Here is a 23815-nt window from a genome sequence, read left to right as displayed (position 1 = left end):
CTAGATTACCTTCCGGGCTTTCCACGTTTCCTTTCAGAGAACATGTATGTTTCAAAAAATGATGGAAATGTTTTCTTCAAAACTTACAGTTCTCATCAGATGTTGAAGACTGAACTTGGTGTTCTCCCCAATTTGACTTGCATTGCTCATTTCTTTTTGCAGTAATGTGTGCCTTATGTGTAACTGTCTCAGTTTCTTTATGTCCATATAAACATCCTCTCTGTCTTTCATATGCCCTCATATGTTTCCAGTCACTCATTAAATGTAAATTTCTGAGGTGAAATCTTTCATATTTCCCCAGGTTTCCTTTTGGAAATACATCTTCTAACCCTGGATTCTTTAGCATCAAATCCTGGGTATCGTGAGGAAACAGAACTGAAAGATACCAAATAACAAGTTATTTTACCTACTATTCTCAGTGAATATCCTTAAAGATTTAAAGAAAAGTGATGAATCCTTTGCTTGTTTAAAAATAAAATAGAGACAGAAGGATCAAGATGCCAGAGGATCAGGCAGAGATAGGAATTCATCTCTCTCCACAAACACAACAAGAATACATCAACAATGGAAGAATTTTCACAGAGCCCACAGTGAACACAAGCAGAGGGCCTTGGACAATGAAAAGGTCAAGAAAGATTTCTGTGTTGACAGATAGGACAAGAGAAAGAAGAAGGAAAAGGAAGAGGAGAGGAAGTGGAGTGGTACCTGCAACCTTGGGGTGATCTGAAGACAGGTCAGGTCTCCACATCCAGGGAAGGCCCTCACTGTGGGAGCCCAGTTGGTACAGAAGGGGAACCTCATTCTCTGTGGGAAGAGAACACGCCAACAGACTGTGGGAGCAGCACAGAGTGAGACGGGTACACAGGGTATTGACCCGAGCCCTACCCACCCAACCTGAGAAGGTGTCCACCACTGCAGACAAGGCCTGGGTGCTGAAATGTGGGGGCTGGAGAGCAGACCCAGAGGACTGCTGTGGCCTGTGAGGAGACATCCTGCAGGAAAGGCAGGGATGGAGATGCTCTATAAACGGGGATGTTGTGGCAGAAGCCTGAACCACCATACAGCATAGCGCCATTGCTGACTGATAACCAAAGAAGAACCCCACCGCAGGCCCTCTCCCTCTGTGCTGGCCCCTGCCTCGCCAGCATTGAGGAAGGGCCACCACCCGGGTGGGCTCTATGGAGCCCCAGCCATGGCCTCCCCCCTTGCACCTCCTCCACCATCAGCAGACTCCTGTGCTCTGTGGAAGCCTCTGGAGCAGACACCTGTGGGTAGGCCACATGCACAGATGGAGCTGAAAGCACAGCTAGCCCCAGGGTTAAGGAAGAAAAGCTGAAATCTTTCTTCACAGCTGCACAAACAATGCTTTTACACCCACAATTGGCTTTGTAACCTCAGCCCCTTAAGAGCATCTGAATGGAAAAGCAGAACACCCCCCCCACCCCCAGTCACAGCAGGTGTAGCTTTAGCACCTGTAGACCTTGTGGGCTCGTACATGAGGGGACTGGGCTAGGCCAGAGCCTGAGCTGCCCCTACAGCACCACAGCGGGTCCAGCTCCATGACGAATGTGATCCTGGCCCCTGATTTCAGTGGATCTATGCTGGTGACCTGGTAAAAACATGTGAGAGACCCCAGGGCCATGTGCCAGCATACCCATGGTTAAGGTGGAACCAGGAGCAATGTCAACACAGGGTCACATGAGACTCACACAATGTGCAAAAGGTGACACACAGAGCACACCCAGAGATGAACATCCCCAGAGGAGCAATCCTCAGTGGCTTCTCTCCCAGTGGGTGTGTTCCAATCCCACCTGCCTCCACCACATATCAGAAACAAAGCAAAGAAACAGATCTGGGGACTCTTCCACCAACCGGGGAGCAGACTCCACCCCTGACAGGGCAGTCACAACCAGAGAGCAATGGGAAACTCCCCTCAACATCCAGGGCACAATAACAGCAATCACACCCCGTATCAAGGGGATAAGGACACAAGCCTGTGCACCAACCTCACACTCCAGGGGACAGACACCAGAAGGAAAAACTAGGATTCTGCAGCTTTCATAACACAGAACACAAACACAGAAAATTGCACAAAATGATCATACAGAGAAATATGCTGTGGAGGAAGGAACAAGATAAAAGCCTATAGGAACCAATAAATGAAGAGGAGATATTAGTCAGTATAATGATTAATTTTCCCCTTCAATTTAATTTAGTCACTCAGTCATGTCCAGCTGTTTGCAACTCTGTGGACTGCAGCACGCCAGGCTTCCCTGTCCATCACCAACTCCCAGACCTTACTCAAACTCATGTTCATTGAGCCAGTGATGCCATCCAACCATCTCATCCTCTGTGGTCCCCTTCTCCTCCTGCCTTCAGTCTCTCCCAGCATTAGGGATTTTTCCAATGTCAGTTTTTTTCATCAGGTGGCCAAAGTATTGGAGCTTCAGCTTCAGTATCAGTTCTTCCAATGAATATTCAGGACTGATGTCCTTTTGCATTGACTTGTTGCATCTCCTTGCTGTCCAAGGGACTCTCAAGAGTCTTCTCCTACAACACAATTTAAAAGCATCAATTCTTTGGTGCTCAGCTTTCTTTATGGTCCAAATCTTACATCCATACGTGACTACTGAAAAATACGCAGCTTAACTATATGGACCTTTTTTTAGTAATTTCTCTGCTTTTTAATACACTGTCTAGCTTTGTCAGTTTTCCTTCCCTTGAGCTAGCATCTTTTAATTTCATGACTGCAGTCACCACTTGCAGTGATTCTGGAGCCCAGGAAAAGAAAATCTCACACTGATTCCATTGTTTTGCCATCTATTTGCCATGAAAAGATGGGATCAGAGGCCACGATCTCAGTTTTTTTGAATGTTGAGTTTTCAGCCAGCTTTTTCAGTCTCCTCTTTCACTTTCATTCATAGGCTCTTCAGTTGCTCTTCACTTTCTTCCATAATGTCAGTGTCTTCTACATGTCAAGCTATTGATATTTCTCCTGGCAATCTTGAATCCAGCTTGTGCTGACAACAAACATTTTGACAAACAGTAGGTGCCTAATACTTCTTTAATCCACTTCTTCCCACCACTGTTTTTATTTGCGCATATTCTACTTGGTTATTTGAATGTAAAAATCATAAATTATATTGACATAAAACTAATCAGAAAATGAGGACATATAGGATAAAGGCAGAGGAAGCTGATAACAAACAAGATAACCTTAATAATGCAGCAGTACTAAAGAAATGGGACTTTAAAAATATGGTGAGAACCTAGGGAAGTCTACCAATGTTGGGTGGAGTCCTAACTACAAGGAAATCTAAAAGAGAGCTTATATATATACATACGACTGATTCTGTTTGATGTACAGCAGGACAACACTGTAAAACAGTTATATTCCAATAAGAACTTTTACAAAAGATGTCTTTGTATAATCTAAAAATCTTAAGAGTGAGAAACAACAATTAAAAATATGGTGGAGAATCTTCTAGGATCTCATGAGAATGTATTTGAAAACGCTTTGATTTCAGGGATAAACTCTGAAAATAACAAGTTTAATTGGAAGATATAGTGACATAAAGACTTCAGTGACTGCAAATTCAAAACAATTTAAACTCAAAGCAAATATGGATGTAATTCTAAGCTATATCTGGAGAGCTAACATAATTTTGAATATAAAAAACAAAAAAGCCTAAATAGTGGAAACCTGCCAAATTACAGATGAAGCTATCACTGTATACACTAGTTGAAATTATTTTAAACTAAATGAAGCAAAATAGCTACAAGCTAGCCAAAGAAGCTCACCTAAAGAGAGACTTGGACATTATTTTGAACAATAAAAGAGTAGGATGAAACACAACATAATATTTTGTAATCATGCAACAGGTGAGGTATTCCAAAGCAACATCAAAAATCAGAGGGGAAAAAGTATCACATGGCATAAAGGAAAGATTTAGGTGTCAACGCTGTGTAACAAAGAATTTAGGGACATGCCTGATGCTCCAGTGGTGAGAAATCTGCCTGTCAATGCAGGGGACTCGGGTTCCATCCCTTGTCAGGGAAGATCCACAAGCCTCAGAGCAACTAAGCTAGTGAGCCACAACTACTGAAGCCCACCTGCTCCAGAGCCTGCCAGTTATTAATACAACAACTGAACCCGTGCCTTAGAGCCAGAGCTCCACAACAAGATAGTAGCTCCTCCTAATGACCACAGAGAAAGCCCAAGTGCATCATCAAAACCCCAGCATAGCCAAAACTAAATAAATATTAAAATTTCAAAAGAATAAGAGAATTTAGCAGGCTTTGGTCCACAGGTTCTGAAAGTTAGCTTTTAGTTTTGGAATTTAAGTTTTTTCCCTCTTGGAATTTCCTTAGTGACTGAAATGGCTTTATTAGTCTCCGTGGGCCCTGATAATTTACGCTACCAAAATGACTTATGTGGGTCTGTAGTGTCATAAGGGAATGACTCAGGTTGTGAGGCTGGACATTTCACAAAGACCAACGAAGTCACTAGAGGTACGGGGTTTGAGCCAGGTGGGTTATTCACCCAATCTCTAAGGAGGGGAGAATGCTGGAGATGTTATCAACCATGCATATGTAGCTAAACCCCAATAAAAACTCGGGACTTAAAAGCTTGAGTGAGCTTCTTTGGCTGGCAATACAGTTTTCTGTTACTGATACGCCAGGAGGGCAATGGGTCCCTTCGGATGAAGACTATGGGTAAGTTCAAACAAACCCGTTCAGAAGTTAAGGAGCTTATCAAGTCCAAAAAAAAAGAAAAGAAAAGCATTTTAGGAAAGAGAGACAGAACAAATAAACAAAAGGACTATGCCTCTTACCTCGAAACGAGTCATTTCTGACTCCTTGCTTTCCTCATCCTCCGGGCTTCCTTTTCAGGTAAGATCATTCTTGGGAAGTGACCCCTGAGTGTTGAAAATAGACAGTTCAATACTTAGAAAAATACACCGAGGTCCCTGTAACACAGACCCCACAGAGGGAGGATTCCAACAGGTACAAAACACAATCATGTACGGCCACTGACACAGGAGGGACTGTGGAACAGAGAATCAGACGAGGTATTTTTAGTTTTATTGTTTTCTTCAGAACTCAAGCCCTTCCTGTGAAAACCACACGTTTTAGGCTGACCCACCCTTCAAACCTTAGGCGAGACCCTGACCAAACTCCATACAGAATAGAGCCTCCTTCATCTCTTCGTGGATCAAGGACCCAGCGGTTGGGCAATGCAGGACTTTAAGCAGCGGTCTCTACACGTTAGAAGGCAGAACTACCAGAGGACAGGACTCTAGAACGATATTAACAGCAAGGGGACCTGGGCCACAGGGATACGGCAGCTAAGCTAAAGGACTTAAGAACTTCTCACGCGATGCGAAGACACACGGGGGACGGGAAAATGGGGACGGTAGTTTCAACGTCCACAGAGACCCCCGAAACCCACGTGGGAAGGACAACAGACTGTGGGACTACGAAACCCAGGTTGTAAACAAACAACATGCAAACAAACTGACCAGAACTCTCTGTCGCTCATTTAAACTCTGGGTCTGCAGGATACTGCGCACGCGCGGGCGGAAGATCCGGTACAGTGGAACGTGAATGCGCTACGCGGCGGCCAAGGAGAGGCGACATAAGGGAAGAGGGTGGGACGAGGCCGAAAGCGCAGATATGTAGGGGAGGGGCCAGTGGGGGCGGAGCCTTGCCTCCCCTCAACCCCGCCCCTGTCAGTTTTGGGTCTGTTGGTCCTTCTGTCCAGCTGTGCTTCCTTTCTCTTCATTTTGATGTCTTTAAATCTCTCTGATTTCCTCTGGAGCAGAGCTGCTTTCTGCCTGTTCTAAGTTAGTGTTTCACACAACTTAAGGCAAAAGAAAAATTTTGAGAGCTGCCTCTGGGAAGCCATGATGTTTTCAGCAAGTTGAAAAAAGGGGAAAATTCAAAAGCCCTTTGTGTGAGTGTGTGAAGATAGAGGTCTCCTCAGTGACGAAAAGTAGAACATAATCACTTCAGCAGCAGCAGCAACAATTAACAGAATCAATCTCTGTATCAACAGATTGTGGCAGGAATAACGGTATGTCATTTCTGTGGTTATATTATAAACGACAATGTGGGTTCCGGTCTCCCTCTTTATTTCTGGACTCACTTTCTAAGAGAAAAGCCAGCTGTCCTGTTGTAAGCCGGTCTCTAGTTACAGTTACTGAAGTTTCTTCCTAACAGTCATCTGAGTGATTCAGTTCAGTTCATTCCCTCAGTCGTGTCCGACTCTTGGGACCCAATGGACTGCATCACACCAGGCCTCCCTGTCCATCAGCAAATCCCAGAGTTTACTCAAACTCATGTCCATTGAGTCACTGATGCCATCCAACCATCTAATCCTGTGTTGTCCCCTTCTGCTCGTGTCTTCAACCTTTCCCAGTATAAGGGTCTTTTCCAGTTTCACTTCTTCACATCAGGTGGCCAAAGTATTGGAGTTTCAGCTTTGGCATCAGTCCTTCCAATGAACATTCAGGGCTAATTTCTTTTAGGATGGTCTGGTTGGATCTTCTTGCCTTCCAACGGACTCTCAAGAGTCTTCTCCAACACCACAGTTCAAAAGCATCAATACTTCGGCACTCAACTTTCTTCACAGTCCAACTCTCACATCCATACATGACCACTGGAAAAAACATAGCCTTGACTAGATGGACCTTTGTTGGCAAATTAATGTCTCTGCTTTTGAATATGCTATGTAGGTTGGTCATAACTTTTCTTTCAAGGAGTAAGCGTCTTTTAATTTCATGGCTGCAATCACCATCTGCAGTGATTTTGGAGCCCAAAAAAATAAAGTCTGACACTGTTTCCCCATCTATTTCCCATAAAGTGATGGGACCAGATGCCATGATCTTAGTTTTCTGAATGTCGAGCTTTAAGCCAACTTTTCACTCTCCTCTTTCACTTTCATCAAGAGACTCTTTAGTTCCACTTCACTTTCTGCCATAAGGGTGGTGTCATCTGCATATCTGAGGTTATTGATATTTCTCCCGGCAATCTTGATTCCAGCTTGTGCTTCTTCCAGCCCAGAGCTTCTCATGACGTACTCTGCATATAAGTTAAATAAGGAGGGTGACAATATACAGTCATGACGTACTTCTTTTGCTACTTGGAACCAGTCTGTTGTTTCATGTCCAGTTCTAACTGTTGCTTCCTGACCTGCATATAGGTTTTTCAAGAGGCAGGTCAGGTGGTTTGGTATTCCCTTCTCTTTCAGAATTTTCCACAGTTTATTGTGATCTACACTGTTAGAGGCTGTGGTGTAGTCAATAAAGCATAAATAGATGTTTTTCTGGAACTCTCTTGCTTTTTTGATGATCCAGCGGATGTTGGCAATTTGATCTCTGGTTCCTCTGCCTTTTCTAAAACCAGCTTGAACATCTGGAAGTTCATGGTCCACATATTGCTGAAGCCTGGCTTGGAGAATTTTGAGTATTTCTGTACTAGTGTGTGAGATGAGTGCAATTGTGTGGTAGTTTGAGCTTTCTTTGGTATTGCCTTTGTTTGGGATTGGAATGAAAACACCTTTTCCAGTCCTGTGACCACTGCTGAGTTTTCCAAATGTGCTGACATACTGAGTGCAGCACTTTCACAGCATCATCTTTCAGGACTTCAAATAGCTCAACTGGAATTCCGTCACCTCCATTAGCTTTGTTCGTAGTGATGCTTTCTAAGGCCCACTTGACTTCACATTCCAGGATGTCTGGCTCTAGGTGAGTGACCACACCATCGTGATTATATGGGTCGTGAAGCCTTTTTTTGTATAGTTTTCTGTGTATTCTTGCCACCTCTTCTTAATATCTTCTGCTTCTGTTAGGTCCATACCATTTCTGTCCTTTATCAAGCCCTTCTTTGCATGAAATATTCCCTTGGTATCTCTAATTTTCTTGATGAGATCTCTAGTCTTTCCATTATGTTGTTTTCCTCTATTTCTTTGCATTGATCACTGAGGAAGGTTTTCTTATCTCTCCTTTCTATTCTTTGGACCTCTGCATTCAGATGCTTGTATCCTTCCTTTTCTCTTTGCTTTTCACTTCTCTTCTTTTCACAGCTATTTGTAAGGCCTCCCCAGACAGCCATTTTGCTTTTTTACTTTTTTTTCCCATGGAAATGGTCTTGATCCCTGTCTCCTGTACAATGTCACAAACCTCTGTCCATAGTTCATCAGGCACTCTATTAATCTAGTTCCTTAAATCTATTTCTCACTTCCATGGTATAATCATAAGGGATTTGATTTAAGTCATACCTGAGTGGTCTAGTGGTTTTTCCTACTTTCTTCAATTTCAGTCTGAATTTGGCAATGAGGAGTTCATAATCAGCTACAATCAGTTCCCAGTCTTGTTTTTGCTGACTGTATGGAGCTTCTCCATCTTTGGCTGAAGAGAATATAATCAATCTGATTTTGGTGTTGACTATCTGGTGATGTCCATGTGTAGAGTCTTCTCTTGTGTTGTTGGAAGAGGGTGTTTGCTATGACCAATGTGTTCTCTTGGCAAAACTCTATTAGCCTTTGCCCTGATTCATTCTGTACTCCAAAGCCAAATTTCCCTGTTACTCCAGGTGTTTCTTGACTTCCTACTTTTGCATTCCAGTCCCCTATAATGAAAATGACATCTTTTTTGGGTGTTAGTTTTAAAAGGTCTCAAAGGTCTTCATAGAACCATTCAACTTTAGCTTCTTCAGCATTATTGGTTGGGGCATAGACTTGGATTACCGTGATATTGAATGGTTTGCTTTGGAAAGGAACAGAGATCATTCTGTCGTTTTTGAGATGGCATCCAAGTACTGCATTTTGGACTCTTTTGTTGACTATAATGGCTACTCCATTTCTTCTAAGGGATTCCTGCCCACAGTAGTAGATATAATGGTCATCTGAGTTAAATTCACTCATTCCAGTCCACTTTAGTTCACTGATTCCTAGAACGTCGACATTCACTTTTGCCATCTTCTGTTTGACCACATCCAATTTACCTTGATTCATGGACCCAACATTCCAGGTTCCTATGCAATATTGATCTTTCCAGGATCGGACCTTGTTTCTATCACCAGTCATATCCACAACTGGGTTTTTTTTTTTTTTTTTTGCTTTGGCTCCATCCCTTCATTCTTCCTTCAGTTATTTCTCCACTGATCTCCAGTAGAATTTTGGGCACCTACCAACCTGGGGAGTTACTCTTTCAGTATCCCATCAATTCTTCAGTGCTGAGCTTTCTTTATAATCCAACTCTTACATCCCTACATGACTACTGGACAAACCATACCTTTGACTACACGGACCTTTGTAGGCAAAGTAATATCTCTGCTTTTTAATATGCTGTCTACATTGGTCATAACTTTTCTTCCAAGGAATAAATGTCCTTAAATTACATGGCTGCAGTCACCATCTGCAGTGATTTTGGAACCCCAAAAAATAAAGTCTGTCACTCTATCCATTTTTTCCCATCTATTTGCCAAGAAGTGATGGGACCAGATGCCATGATCTTAGTTTTCTGAATGTTGAGTTTTAAGCCAACTTTTTCACTCTCCTCTTTCAGTTTCATCAAGAGGCTCTTTAGCTCTTCTTCACTTTCTGCCCTAAGGATTGTGTTATCTGCATATCTGAGATTACTGGTATTTCTCCCTCCAATCTTGATTCCAGCTTGTGCTTCATCCAGTCCAGCATTTCTCATGATGTACTCTGCATATGAGTTAAATAAGCAGGGTGACCCATGCTTAAGCTGGGGCCAAGAGCAGTGCCAATAATAGGATCACACAAGAGCTTACTGGAGCATGAAAGGTGACACACAGAGCACACCCAAGGTGAACATTCTGATAGGAGCAATACTCAGTGGCTTCTCTCCCAGTGGGTGTGTGCCAATCCCACCAGGCTCACATCACAGATGAGAAACACAGCTAAGAAACAGATCAGGGGCTCTATTCCACCCACCAGGGAGCAGGCATCAGCACAGAGAGGGCAGTGAAAACCATAGAGCAATGGGGAAGTTCCCCTCCATATCCAGGGCAAGCTCTGATCATAGTAACCCAATCAAAGCCCAGATCAAGGGGATAAGGGTACAAACCTCTGGACCAACCTCACCCATCAAGTTGCAGACACCAGAAGGAAGACTAACTAGGTTCCTGTATCCTTCAAAACGGAGATCACAGACAGAAAACTGGACAAAATGAGATGGCAAAGAAATAGGTTATAGAGAGCAAAGCAACATCAAACCCTACAAGAACCACTAAATGAAGAGAAGATAGGCAATCTAATGATTACTTCTTGCTTTTAGTCATCTTAAGTGGAGACAACAGACATTTTCACAAATCCTAGGCTCCTGATAATCCTTTAATCCACTTCTTTTCAAACATGTTTCTGAGAATGTTCTATTAGATGCTTCAATCTAAAAATCATCGATGATAGTGACAGAAAACTAATCAAAAACTGAGGACACATAAGACAATGTCTGAGGAAGTGGATTACAAATAAGATAAACTTAATAAAGTGCTCGTTCTTAAGAAATTAAATAAGAAGAAAGCCTTTTAAAAATATGGTAGAAACACAAGGACGTGTATTCATAGCTATGTGGAGACCAAAGTGGGATGGAAATCAGCAGAATGGGGAAGACTGGAGATCTCTTCAAGAAAATTGATATACCAAGGCAACTTTTCATACAAAGATGGGCACAATAAAGGGCATATATAGTATGGACCTAACAGAAGTGGAAAACATTAAGAAAAAGGGAGAAGAATACACAGAAAAGATATACAAAAAAAACCATCTTAATGACCAATATAACCAGGATGGTGTGATGACTCAGCAAGAGACAGACATCCTGGAGTCTGAAGTCAAGTGGGCCATGGGAAGGATCACTATGAATAAAGCTAGTGGAAGTGATAGAATTCCAGTTGAGCTGTTTCAAATCCTAAAAGATGATGTTGCTAAAGTGCTACACTCAGTATGTCATCTAATTTGGAAAACTCAGCTGTGCCCACAGGACTGGAAAAGTCAGTTTTCATTCCAATCCCAAAGAAAGGCAATGCCAAAGAATGATCAAACTACTGCACAATTGCACTCATTTCACACGCTACCAAAGTAAGGTTCAAAATTCTCCAAGCATGGCATCAGCAGTATGTGAACTGAGAACTTCCAGATGTTCAAGCTGGATTTAGAAAAGGCAGAGGAACTAGAGATTAAATTGCCAATATCCTTTGAATCATAGAAAAAGCAAGAGAGTTCCAGATAAACATCTATTTATGTTTTATTGACTATGCCACAGATTTTGACGGTGTGGATGAAAACAAAGAGTGAAAAATTCTTAGTAAGTTGGGAATATCAGACCACCTTACCTGCCTCCTGACAAATCTGAATGCAAGTCAAGAAAAAACAGTCCTGGACATTTTACAACGGACTAGTTCCAAATTGGGAAAGGAATCTGTCAAGACTGCCCATTGTCACCCTGCTTATTTAACTTATATGCAGAGTACCTCATGCCGGAGACCTCGGTTTGGTCCCTGGGTTGGGAAGATCCCCTGCAGAAGGGAAAGGCTACCCACACCAGTATTCTGGCCTAAAGAATTCCATGGATTGTATAGTCCATAGGATCATGAAGAGTTGGTCAGAACTGAGTAACTTTCACTTTCACTTTATATCATGTGAAAAGTCAGGCTTGAAGAAGCACAAACTGGAATCAGGACTGCAGGGAGAATTATCGTTAACCACAGATATGCAGATGACACCACCCTATTGGCAGAAAGCAAAGAGGAACTGAAGAGTTTCTTGATGAAACTGAAAGAAAGGAGTGAGAAAGTTGGCATCAAACTCAGCATTCAAAAAACCAATCATGGCATCCGGTCCCATTGCTTCATGGCAAATAGATGGGAAAACAATCAAAACAGTGACAGACTTGATTTTCTTGGGCTCCAAAATCACTGCAGATGTTGACTTCAACCATGAAAGTAGAAAACACCTGCTCCTTGGAAGGCAAGCTATGAGCAGTGTGAAAGTGAAAGTGAAGTCGCTCAGTCTTGTCTGACTATTTGCGATCAGTGGACTGTAGCCTACCAAGCTCCTCCGTCCATGGGATTCTCCAGGCAAGAATACTGGAGTAGGTTGCCATTTCCTTCTCCCAGGGATCTTCCCAACTGAGGGATCGAACCCAGGTTTCCCCCATTGCAGGCAGACGCTTTAACCTCTGCACCACCAGGGAAGCCCATGAGCAATGTAGACAGCACAATAGAAAATATAGACATTACTTTCCAGACAAACGTCTGTCAGGTCAAAGCTATGGTTTTTCCAGTAGTCATGTATGGATATGAGAGTTGAACTATAAAGAAGGCTGAGCATCGAAGAATTGATGCTTTTGAACTGTGGTGTTGGAGAAGACTCTTGAGAGTCTCTTAGACTGCAAGGAGATCACCACTCCAATCTAAAGGAAATCATCCTGAATATTCGTTGGAAGGACTGATGCTAAAGCTGAAGCTCCAATACATTGTCCATCTGATGCAAAGAACTGATGCACTGGGAAAACATCCTGATGCTGGGTAAGACTGAGAGCAGGAGGAGAAGCAGACAACAGAGGATGAGATCTTTGGATGGCATCACTGATGAACATGAGTTTGAGCAGGGTCTGGGAGTTGGTGATGGACAGGGAAGGCAGGCGTGCTGTAGTCCGTTGGGTTCCAAAGAGTTGGACACGACTGAGCGGCTGAACTGAACTGACTGATAGGTATAATTGATTCTCTTTGTGGTACAGTAGTACAAAATTATAAAACAGCTATATTCCAATTAGAATTTTTTAAACTGATTTCTTTATATAATCTAGAAATTGTTATAGCTTGAATCAACCATTAATAATATGGTAGAAAATGTGCTAAGTGTTTATGCTAGTTTATTTTAAAATTCTATGAGGTAATTGAGTGTTTAAATATTTTAGCATTTTAGAATTGGGGGAAATACACTTAAGATATTTAATATGAGATCTTATAAGGAAAAGAGAAACTTTGAAGTCAACCTGAGATGTGCATTCTTCACTTTGGGGAGATTTTGCTTTCTGTAGTGAAAAAAGTATTTGAGTTTGAAATTTATTTAGAAGGTCCTATCTCTAGCTCCCAGTGGATAGGAAGTTATAAATCAGAATACACAAACCTTTCCCCAGTATTCCTAGAAATTTAGCAGTTTGTCTACCACTTCACTCACACATTTTTGGCTAGAGGTACAAAGAAACTTTAAAAGGACTGTCATACAGTTACTCAAGATGGGCACAGTTTTCCTAGGACCCCCAAGAAATGGAAGAGCAACCAATGAATGCAGTTTCTCACAAGCCAAGAGCAGACTTTTAGTTCACACTGTGATGAAGGAAAGTAATCACTGGAGATGAATTTATGAATGATTTAAGAAACAGAATAGGGCAGGTGATACATTTCTATGACAGCAGTGGACACAAACCCAGGTTTTCCAAAATCATTTCCACTGAAGATGATCTTCCAAAACCACCTGATGAAGGATCACCTCCTCCAGCTCCTTGGACCTCTTATCTGAGTCATCATCTCCATCCATTCATTCCTACCGTATATGGCTGTTGTCTCCATTCTCCTTATATTCCTGGGATTGTTCAATTGCTCCAGAAAGGTGATCAGGTCCAGCTTAGAGGCCATAAGATCTGTTCATCAGAGAAAGGTATATTTGTGTTGTCAGAGATTCATCAGTGTCCAATCCAATATGTATTCAGTTGAGACGAGAATGCAAGGGAGAATGTTAATACAGCCTGGAAAATGATTTCCCCAAAATCTTTATTTAAATCACCTATTTAACACAAACAAACACGTAACATCAGATCCTGAGATACTGATCAATTACTACGAAGGCAAAGTAAGTGTGTAACTGTGAAATTAAGAAAAGGTGTGACTATTTAATACTATAGAGCTTATACAGTTACCACTAACCTAGAATGCAGTGATAGGTTACAGTGAAGGGTGTCAGATTTATGATCTCCAAACAAGAAGATTTAACTTCGGGACCAGGGACCAGGCACCAGGGTTGATCACTCAAGAGCATTTGTGTAGCAGAGTTTTATTAAAGTGGAAAAGGGCCAGTGAAGCTTCTGACGTAGACATCACAAGGGGGTGGAGAGTGCCCCCCTTGCTAGTCTAAGCAAGGAAGCTATATACTTTTTAAATCAGTAATTACAATAAATCAAAAGAATGTCTGAAGGTTGTAAAAATTTTAACAGACCCACTCCAACAATTTCCATTTGCGGATAACAGGATTAGAACTTAACAATAGAGAGATCCTACCAGACCTAGACCCCTTTATTGACTATGCCAAAGTCTATGACCATGTGGATCACAACAAACTGGGAAATTCTTCAGGAGATGGGAACAACAGACCACCTGACCTGCCTCCGGAGAAATCTGAATGCAGGTCAAGAAACAAGTTAGAACTGGACATGGGACAACACACTGGTTCCAAATTGGGAAAGGACTACTCAAGGCTGTATATTTTCACCCTGCTTATTTAACTTATATGCACAGTACATCATGAAAAATGCTGGGCTAGATGAAGCACAAGCTAGAGTCAAGATTGCCAGGAGAATTATCCATAACTTCAGATATGCAGATGACACCACCCTTATGGCAGAAAGTGAAGAAGAACTAAAGACCCTCTTGATGAAACTGAAAGAGAAAACCACTACAATATTGTAATTAGCCTCTAATTAAAATAAATAAATTAAAAAACTACTATGTATAAAATAGACAAATAACTGGATATATTGTATAGCATAGGGAATTATTCCCATTGTCTTGTGATAACTTTTAATGAAGTATAATTTGTAAAAATACTGAATCACTATGTTATATACCTGAAACTAATGTAATACTGTACATCAACTATACTTAAATTAAGAAAAGAATTGAGGACAAAATGAATATGAGACACTTTTTTTCTTGGAAGAAGAGCTCAACTCAATGTAAAGATAGGTTCTTCTTTCTTGAAAAAAATAAAAAGAAACTGAAAGAAGAGAGTGAAAAAGTTGGCTTAAAACTCAACATTCAGAAAACTAAGAACATTGCATCTGGTTCCATCACTTCTTGGCAAATAGTTAGGGAAACAATCTAAGCAGTGATAGACTTTATCTTGGGGAGGGGGGCGCTCCAAAATCACTGCAGATGGTGACTACAGCCATGAAAATAAAAGATGCTTGCTTCTTGGGAGAAAAGGTATGACCAACCTAGACAGCGTATTAAAAAGCAGAGACATTACTTTGCCAACAAAGGTCTATCTAGTCAAAGACATGGTTTTTCCAGTAGTCATATATGGATATGAGAGTTGGACTACAAAGAAGGCTGAATACCAAAGAATTGATGCTTTTAAACTGTGGTGTTGGAAAAGTCTTTTGGAAGTCTCTTGGACTGTAAGGATATCCAACCAGTCCATCCTAAAGGAAATCAGTTCTGAATATGCACTGGAAGGACTGATGCTGAAGCTGAAACTCCAATACTTTGGAGAGCTGATGCGAAGACCTGACTCATTTGAAAAGACCGTGATGCTAGGAAAGATTGAAGGCAGGAGGAGAAGGGGATGACAGAGGATGAGATGGTTGGATGGCATCACTGACTCAATGGACATGAGTTTGAGGAAACTCCAGGAGTTGGTGATGAACAGGGAGGCCTGGTGTACTGTGGTCCATTGGGTCACAAATAGACAGGACTGAGCGACTGAATGGAACTGAATCAGACCCACTCCTATAATATAGATTCTAAGATATCAAGATAAGTCAGAAGGTTTTCAGGAAGAAGAAAGAGTCCTCAAGCAGGATACATTGTTGTTATATAATCCCTAGTACAGAGTTTAAACCGAGTTGTTTGTTGTTTAATCATCAGTTCTAGGATTAAAGAAAAAGTCATGTGTCTAAGACACATAAAGACAATAAAAAGTCATTTTATGTGTCTAAGACCAAGGGATGTAGAGGGGAAAAAAGGTGTTTTTCCTTTCCTCCTCCTTTAGAATTCCAGACCCCTGTCTCCTCTTCGAGAGTCCCAGACACCCCCACCTCTCCTCCTCGGGGACCCCAGACTTCTTATCAACCTGCCTAGGAACTGATTCTCACAGAAGAAGGCAGAGTACATCAAGGAAAAAAACATAATGAATTATCCTGAAGTCTTTCTAAACTCATACATACACATTTCCCCTAAAGGAGAGATTTCAAACTATTGTGGGAATCAGAAAATTTCAGAAACATTCTAGAAATGATGGAACCAAAACCCTGTGGGTAGATAAGGGATTCTGGAAGGAAGCTGTCATCACCCAAGCAGGCCAGGTTCCTATAGTTCTCTAACAAAATGTCCCTGTACAATGCCCGTTGAAAATTTTCTGAAAAACTCTGGACCAGTGAGTGGAGTCACTGGGCTTCCCGGCTGGCTAAGTGGTAAAGCATCTGCCTGCCAATGCTGGAGATGCGGCTTCAGTCTCGGGGTGGAGAGAATCCCAGGGAGGAGGAAATGGCAACCCACTGCAGAATTCTTACCCGGAAAATCCCATGGACAGAAGAGTGTTGGTTCTATGTATAATGGCACTTTCAAACACTATTTTAAATATCTAAATTGCATTCAAGTGCTAAGTCATCACTGCATTTCCCAACGTCCCTAAATTCCCAACACCAAACCACATCCCAGTGGGAGTGAGGATAGGAGTGACTCTCAATGCTGATCTCTCACAAAAAGAATAGTTTCAACAGTTGAAAGTCGCTGATTCATGTGGAGAATTCATCATGCTCCATAGAAAGCGAGGATGCAGACAAGGGAGAAAAGGCTCTGGGACACAAGGAAGGAGTCTAAAGGCCAGGTCTTGGCTATTATAAGATGAAATGGGAAAAAATAAGATGATAACAAATGCCTGGGAAGAAAAATTAGGAGCAGAGAGCTAAAGCCTTGCAGATTCTCATTGGGGCATATCAGGAGGAAAAGCAGACACAGCCCCAGACCCAGGACAGGACATTTACCTGAGAAGCTGCCATTTCGTCCTCTTGTTCCTCCTGCTCTAAATTCTCTGGGTATGTTATGCTGCAAACGCACTTCTGAGTTTTGAGAAAATACCTTTGATGGCATCAACACAGCCCTTTAACCTGCAACCACCGCTCCTACAGAGAGAAGGACCTTGAAAAGCTGAGAAGACCGACCTCTTCTGTTCTCTGTCTCAGGAGAGATTCAGGAGGAATCAATTCCTATGTGGAGACTAGTCTATGAACTAATTTCTTGATTGTTCTCTTCCTCGTAGAGAGCTGCTAACACTGCTCCCACAGACGATGTGAGATGACTGACTTTCCTGATCCAAATCCAGCTAGAGCAACCCTGCTTCTTCTCCTCAGACTGACGTCAGGGCTCAGCTCTCACAAATGGACCAGGAGCCACGTCCTTAACCAGGGCCTCCCTAACAATCCCCTGGAGCACTTCCAACACACCACAGTAATGTTCCCAAAGGACCAACATAGAACTCTGTTGGGAGGGCACCATTGAGGTCATTTCCTGACACTGGTTGCCAGGAACCAGCGTGAGGAACTCCGCCCATGGCAAAGGTCATGAGGAAGGGGGCTTGGCATACGCAAAGGCATGATCAAGCCTCAGGAAACCCCCTGTTCCCGAGCATCTACGCCCAAAACCAGAGTCTGTTTTATGCTCTCACCTACACCTCTGACTTTATGCAGGGCTCTCCCTCATAACTATTTCTCTCGGAGAAGGAGTTAACTTGCAGCTCCAGTTAATAAAAATTCCTGGGCATGACAAGAGTGTTTCAACTTACAAACTCCTCTGAAGGTTCTCTAGCCTGCTTGAGTGGGTTCGTCTGGCCACATGTGATTGTTTACAGCCTCCCAACCGTGAGAGGCACGAGATGCTTTAAACTTTCTATATACAGACTCTTTTGAAAAGTTAGAAAATTATTAGTATAGTATAGTGGGTTGATTAGGAATTATATTGGTGAAGGGTTTTTCATTTATTGTGCCAATAATTGCTGCTAATTCCCTGCCCTGGGTGTGGCAAGGGTGTCTCAGGTCAAACCTCTCTGCTGACAGACTAGCTTGTGTGACAACCTCTCAACCATAAACAGCACAGAGTTTGGAGTACTTTGAAAGTCTTAATTAGCATAGGGCTTTTCTCAATGTTGAGTCAATGATTGCCACCAGGCCTCCATATCCTTAGGCACCTGGGAATATATTAATCAAAGTATTTGGAATATAGAAAAGGAAATATATTAGTTTTTGATGTTAGCAATACTAGACTTTTTGAGTTAATGAATTTTCTCTTTTGTTATGGATCATTGTACTTTGTTATAAATCACTGTGTCCTTGCTATGTAAAAATGTAACTTTATCACTATCTTAAGACTAAATAGATCTTAAGGGGAACATTGGTGAAGTGTTTTCATTTGATAAGCCAATATTTGCTGCTAAATTTCCATATTCCTTGCCCTTATAATAAATATAACTAGCATATAGGAGAAATAAGTATTAACCTTTAAGATTAATCATGTTAAACCTTGGGCTAAGTAAATTCCTTTCTTAGTTGTAACTCACTACACTCTCACCCTATAGGAATGCAACTTTATTTGGAGGGTGGCGCCTGGTTTAAGAAAAAATCACCCCTGGAAAAAATAAGTTTTCTGGTTAACTGACCATTATCAGAAAGGGCCATAAAATGTCAGCAGGCCTCATGGCCAGAAGATGATGTAAAACCCATAAGATCTTTGTATAATTTTATATGAAGCACCTTATTGTGACAAGGGTCAGGTCTGCTGACCCCCGCATGACTCTGTATTCATCCTTATGTATAACAAAAGGTATATAAACAAACCTAAAAAATAAAGAAATCGGATCAGTTTCTGGAAAGACTGATTCCCCCGTGTCGTTTTCTTCCCTTCTGGCTGAATTCCCATCTGGTACGTGGGTACTCACCAAGGCTACTAACTTTGCCTGGGCTTCTAAGATGGGACCGGGGAGGCCTCAGTGCCTCCTCTCCTTCGGGAGAACGGAAAGACGCCTGTGGCCTACGTAGGTGGTGATTGGTATGCCATGTAAATCAAGTTATTCAGCCTCTATTTCTCCACTAATTTTCCTACTACACTATCCATTTCTAATCTCTCTATATATCTGTAATTAAATAAGTTTTTTCCTAGGACGCTGATTCCGTCCCCACCTTCAAATTACCCTGGAACCACCGGGGCTGGACCCCGGCAACTGGTAACGTGATCTTGATGGGAAACCAGATGGAAACCAGCTGGTTAAAGATTCTTTCTGAACCATTTCAATGAATACAAATCCTTGGTGGTCAGGTCCCCACTCCAAGAAGTTATCAATCTGCAGGTCTACAGTGTGGCCGTTAATGGAATCATCAGCAAATCCCATTTTTTTCTGATGTTTCTTCCCCCAAACGAACGTTCAGGAGTCCTGAGCTCAAAGCCTCACACTCACCACACCTAAGACCTCTCTGTAGGGGAGGATTTAGGGCAGGAATTTCTGAGAGAGGTAAAGCTAGAATCAGGCAGAGAAAACGAAACGTGCAGTTCAGCTTTGCAGTTACCCTGATTGAAGTGGAAAAGAAATGCAAAAAAGGAAAATGGCTGTCTGGGGAGGCCTTACAAATAGCTGTGGAAAGAAGAGAAGTGAAAAGCAAAGGAGAAAAGGAAAGATATAAGCATCTGAATACAGAGTTCCAAAGAAAAGCAAGAAGAGATAAGAAAGCCTTCCTCAATGATCAATGCAAAGAAATAGAGGAAAACAACAGAATGGGAAAAATTAGAGATCTCTTCAAGAAAATTAGAGATACCAAGGGAACATTTCATGCAAAGATAGGCTTGATAAAGGGCAGAAATGGTCTGGACCTAACAGAGCAGAAGATATTAAGAAGAGGTGGCAAGTATACACAGAAAACTATACAAAAAAAAAAAAAATCTTCACGACCAAGATAATCACGATTTGTGATCACTCACCTAGAGCCAGACATCCTGGAATGTGAAGTCAATTGGGCCTTAGAAAGCATCACTACAAACAAAGCTAGTGGAGGTGACGGAATTCCAGTTGAGCTATTTCAAGTCCTGAAAGATGATGCTGTGAAAGTGCTGCACTCAATATGTCAGCAAATTTGGAAAACTCAGCAGTGGCCACAGGACTGGAAATGGTCAATTTTCATTCCAATCCCAAAGAAAGGCAATGCCAAGGAATGCTCAAACTACCACACAATTGCACTCATCAAACACGCTAGTAATGCTCTAAATTCTCCAAGCCAGGCTTCAGCAATACGTGAACCGTGAACTTCCAGATGTTCAAGCTGGTTTTAGAAAAGGCAGAGGAACCAGAGATCAAATTGCCAACATCCACTGGATCATGGAAAAAGCCAGAGAGTTCCAGAAAAACATCTATATCTGCTTTATTGACTATGCCAAAGCCTTTGACTGTGTGGATCACAATCAACTGTGGAAAATTCTGAAAGAGATGGGAATACCAGACCACCTGACCTGCCTCTTGAGAAACCTATATGCAGGTCAGGAAGCAACAGTTAGAACTGGAAATGGAACAACAGACTGGTTCCCAATAGGAAAAGGAGTACGTCAAGGCTGTATATTGTCACCCTGCTTATTTAACTTCTATGCAGAGTACATCATGAGAAACGCTGGACTGGAAGAAGCACAAGCTGGAATCAAGATTGCCAGGAGAAATATCAATAACCTCAGATATGCAGATGACACCACCCTTATGGCAGGAAGTGAAGAGGAGGTAAAAAGCCACTTGATGAAAATGAAAGAGGAGAGTGAATAAGTTGGCTTAAAGCTCAACATTCAGAATACGAAGGTCATGGCATCTGGTCCCATCACTTCATGGGAAATAGATGGGGAAACAGTGTCAGATTTTATTTTTCTGGGCTCCAAAATCACTGCAGATGGTGACTGCAGCCGTGAAATTAAAAGACACTTACTCCTTGGAAGAAAAGTTATGACCAACCTAGATAGCATATTCAAAAGCAGAGACAATACTTTGCCGACTAAGGTCCGTCTAGTCAAGGCTATGGTTTTTCTTGTGGTCATGTATGGATGTGAGAGTTGGGCTGTGAAGAAGGTTGAGCGCCAAAGAATTGATGCTTTTGAACTGTGGTGTTGGAGAAGACTCTTGAGAGTCCCTTGGACTGCAAGGAGATCCAATCAGTCCATTCTGAAGGAGATCAACCCTGGGATTCCTTTGGAGGGAATGATGCTGAAGCTGAAACTCCAGTACTTTGGCCACCTTATGCGAAGAGTTGACTCATTGGAAAAGACTCTGATGCTGGGAGGGATTGGGGTCAGGAGAAGAAGGGGACAACAGAGGATGAGATGGCTGGATGGCATCACTGACTCAATGGATGTGAGTCTGAGTGAACTCCGGGAGTTGGTGATGGACAGGGAGGCCTGGCGTGCTGTGACTCATGGGGTCGCAAACAGTCGGACACGACTGAGCAACTGAACTGAAGTGAACTGTGTGAAGTGCCTCGGGCTCCCTAGGCTGAGTGTGGATTAATCCATTCAAACCAAGATGAGGATTCTGGTAAGCACAGTGACAGTATTGAATGGTTGCTTCTGCTGCTAAGTCACTTCAGTCGTGGCTGACTCTGTGTGACCCCATAGATGGCAGCCCAACAGGCTCTCCCGTCCCTGGGATTCTCAGGCAAGAACACTGGAGTTGGTTGTCATTCCCCTCTCCAACGCATGAAAGGTTGCTGCTCAACCACAAAAGATGCCTGGGTTTTTGGCCTCCTGAGGAAAAGAATTCAATCTGGGGCCAGAGATGAGGCTTGATCACTCAGAGCTTTTGTGTAATAAAGTTTTATTAAAGTATAAAAGAGATAAAGCTTCTGACCTAGACATCAGAAGGGGGCAGAAAGAGTGCCCCCTCACTAGTGTTAGCAAAGGAGTTATATACTTTTAATTAATTAGTTATTATAGTGAATCAAAAGAATGTCTGGAGGTTGTAAAGACCTCACTAGAACCACTCCCATACTTTACATTTTTAGACAACAGGATTAGCCACAAGGTTTTTTTTTTTTGTTTGTTTGTTTGTTTTTGAGACACTGTCCTCAAGTGGGATAATTTGTTACATAATCCTAAGAAATGTACAGGGGAAAAAAAGTACTTCCTCCTTGAGAATTCCAGACTCCTCTCTCCTTGGGGATCCCCGGACTTAGCAGCCTGCCTAGAAATTGATTCTCTCAGTGTGATTGAAGGGGGGACCTGTGAATAGACCCTGGGGTTCAGCAAGACTGCTGGTCTCAGGAAGGTGGTCACCTAGTGCAGGTGCTTACAGGACTGGCTGGTGTGAGCTCAAGGACCTGCAGGCTGCCTGCTCCCCAGACAGATGCTGAGGCAGCAACAGCATGGAGTAGTTTAGGGAAACTGTCTACAATAATTTGTATAATCTTTCTTATTAGAATCATCCCAGTGTCCAAGTAGTTACAAAATGGGAGAGGAGCTACAACATAGAAATGATGGAATATATCTGAAGTTATGAGAAATTTAAAGCTAGTGAGTAAACTAACTTACACATATGCCATCTCTCTGTGTTACCAAATAGTTCATTGTGGTCTCTTCACTACAACCTTAAATAAGGTGGGCGAGGTTGCTGTTGGTGGTGGGTTAACATTTCATTCATTATAATCAACTGAAACACTAAAAGCCATTCACTTTTATTATTAACCATGTATTAATTTCACACATATTGAAACAAAACCTTTTACAAGCCACGGTATGATCCATGATTAAATACAGATAAAAAGTACGGAGAAAAATATTCATTTTTTGATATGATGATGTGAGATTTGTGATTTTTACAGCTTACCAAACAAAGCCCAGGAAGCACTTCGCAAGCATGATATACACTAACTCCATGCCTTTTCCAGGAAGGGTTTCTTATGTTTCTAGGTTATCACTGTCTTAATTTCAAGATTAAGTTATAATCATGACTTGTGTTGATATCATAAAGATACATCAATATTGCAGTGAACTGTCATTGTGTTCTTACAAATCAAGGATATTACTATTGAAACCTTACAACCAACTTCTGTCTTACTTTAATATATGGAAAGATTAAATGATCACTTATATCATGGCAACCTGCAGATATTTCACATCAATGACAAATACCTCCATTTAGATGTTCATTGTCCATTTTACATTATGGTATCCTTCATCTTCTAATGGAGAATAGATAGAAATGGTTGCAACACAGTATAAAAAGGCTAATCTTTAGTAAACCATCAAAGACCTATGTTTGCAAACACACTAGAAACAAAGCATAGTATGGATTATTTGACTGCTGAATTACGTTCCCTTCAAATAATCTCAAATCACGTCATTATTAACAAGCATACATACATTGCTAAGAATTGTTAACTTTCTAAAGCAGAGACATTACTTTGCCAACAAAGGTCCGTCTAGTCAAAGCTATGGTTTTTCCCGTGGTCGTGTATGGATGTGAGTTGGACTGTGAAGAAAGCTGAGCGCCGAGGAATTGATGCTTTTGTACTGTGGTGTTGGAGAAGATTCTTGAGAGTCCCTTGGACTGCAAGGAGATCCAACCAGTCCATTCTGAAGGAGATCAGCCCTGGGATTTCTTTGGAGGGAATGATGCTGAAGCTGAAACTCCAGTACTTTGGCCACTTCATGCGAAAAGTTGACTCATTGGAAAAGACTCTGATGCTGGGAGAGATTGGGGGCAGGAGGAGAAGGGGACAACAGAGGATGAGATGGCTGGATGGCATCACTGACTCGATGGACTTGAGTCTGAGTG

General features: G+C 42.0%; 1 protein-coding gene across 5 annotated transcripts in view; it reads right to left on the bottom strand.

Moving 5' to 3' along the window:
- LOC120871947 (zinc finger protein 708-like) overlaps positions 1-23815 on the bottom strand; it is an 87656-nt gene that overhangs the window by 41382 nt on the left and 22459 nt on the right. For 2 of the 5 annotated variants that reach the window (XM_040251999.1, XM_040252000.1), the window contains one exon: positions 13389-13673. The exons of 2 other annotated variants lie outside the window; for them this stretch is intronic. In XM_040251999.1, the coding sequence (XP_040107933.1) occupies positions 13519-13673 (155 nt within the window). In that variant the 3' untranslated portion in view covers positions 13389-13518. Of the gene's footprint in view, positions 1-4835; positions 4931-13388; positions 13674-23815 lie in introns of those variants that run through there. One more of the 5 variants, XM_040251997.1, reaches the window with a different exon arrangement.

The sequence above is a fragment of the Oryx dammah genome, unplaced genomic scaffold, assembly GCF_014754425.2.
Source record: "Oryx dammah isolate SB20612 unplaced genomic scaffold, SCBI_Odam_1.1 HiC_scaffold_13, whole genome shotgun sequence".
NCBI classification, from domain to species: Eukaryota; Metazoa; Chordata; class Mammalia; order Artiodactyla; family Bovidae; genus Oryx; species Oryx dammah.
Note: the sequence above shows the minus strand (reverse complement) of the source record. Positions and strands in the feature narration are given on the sequence as shown.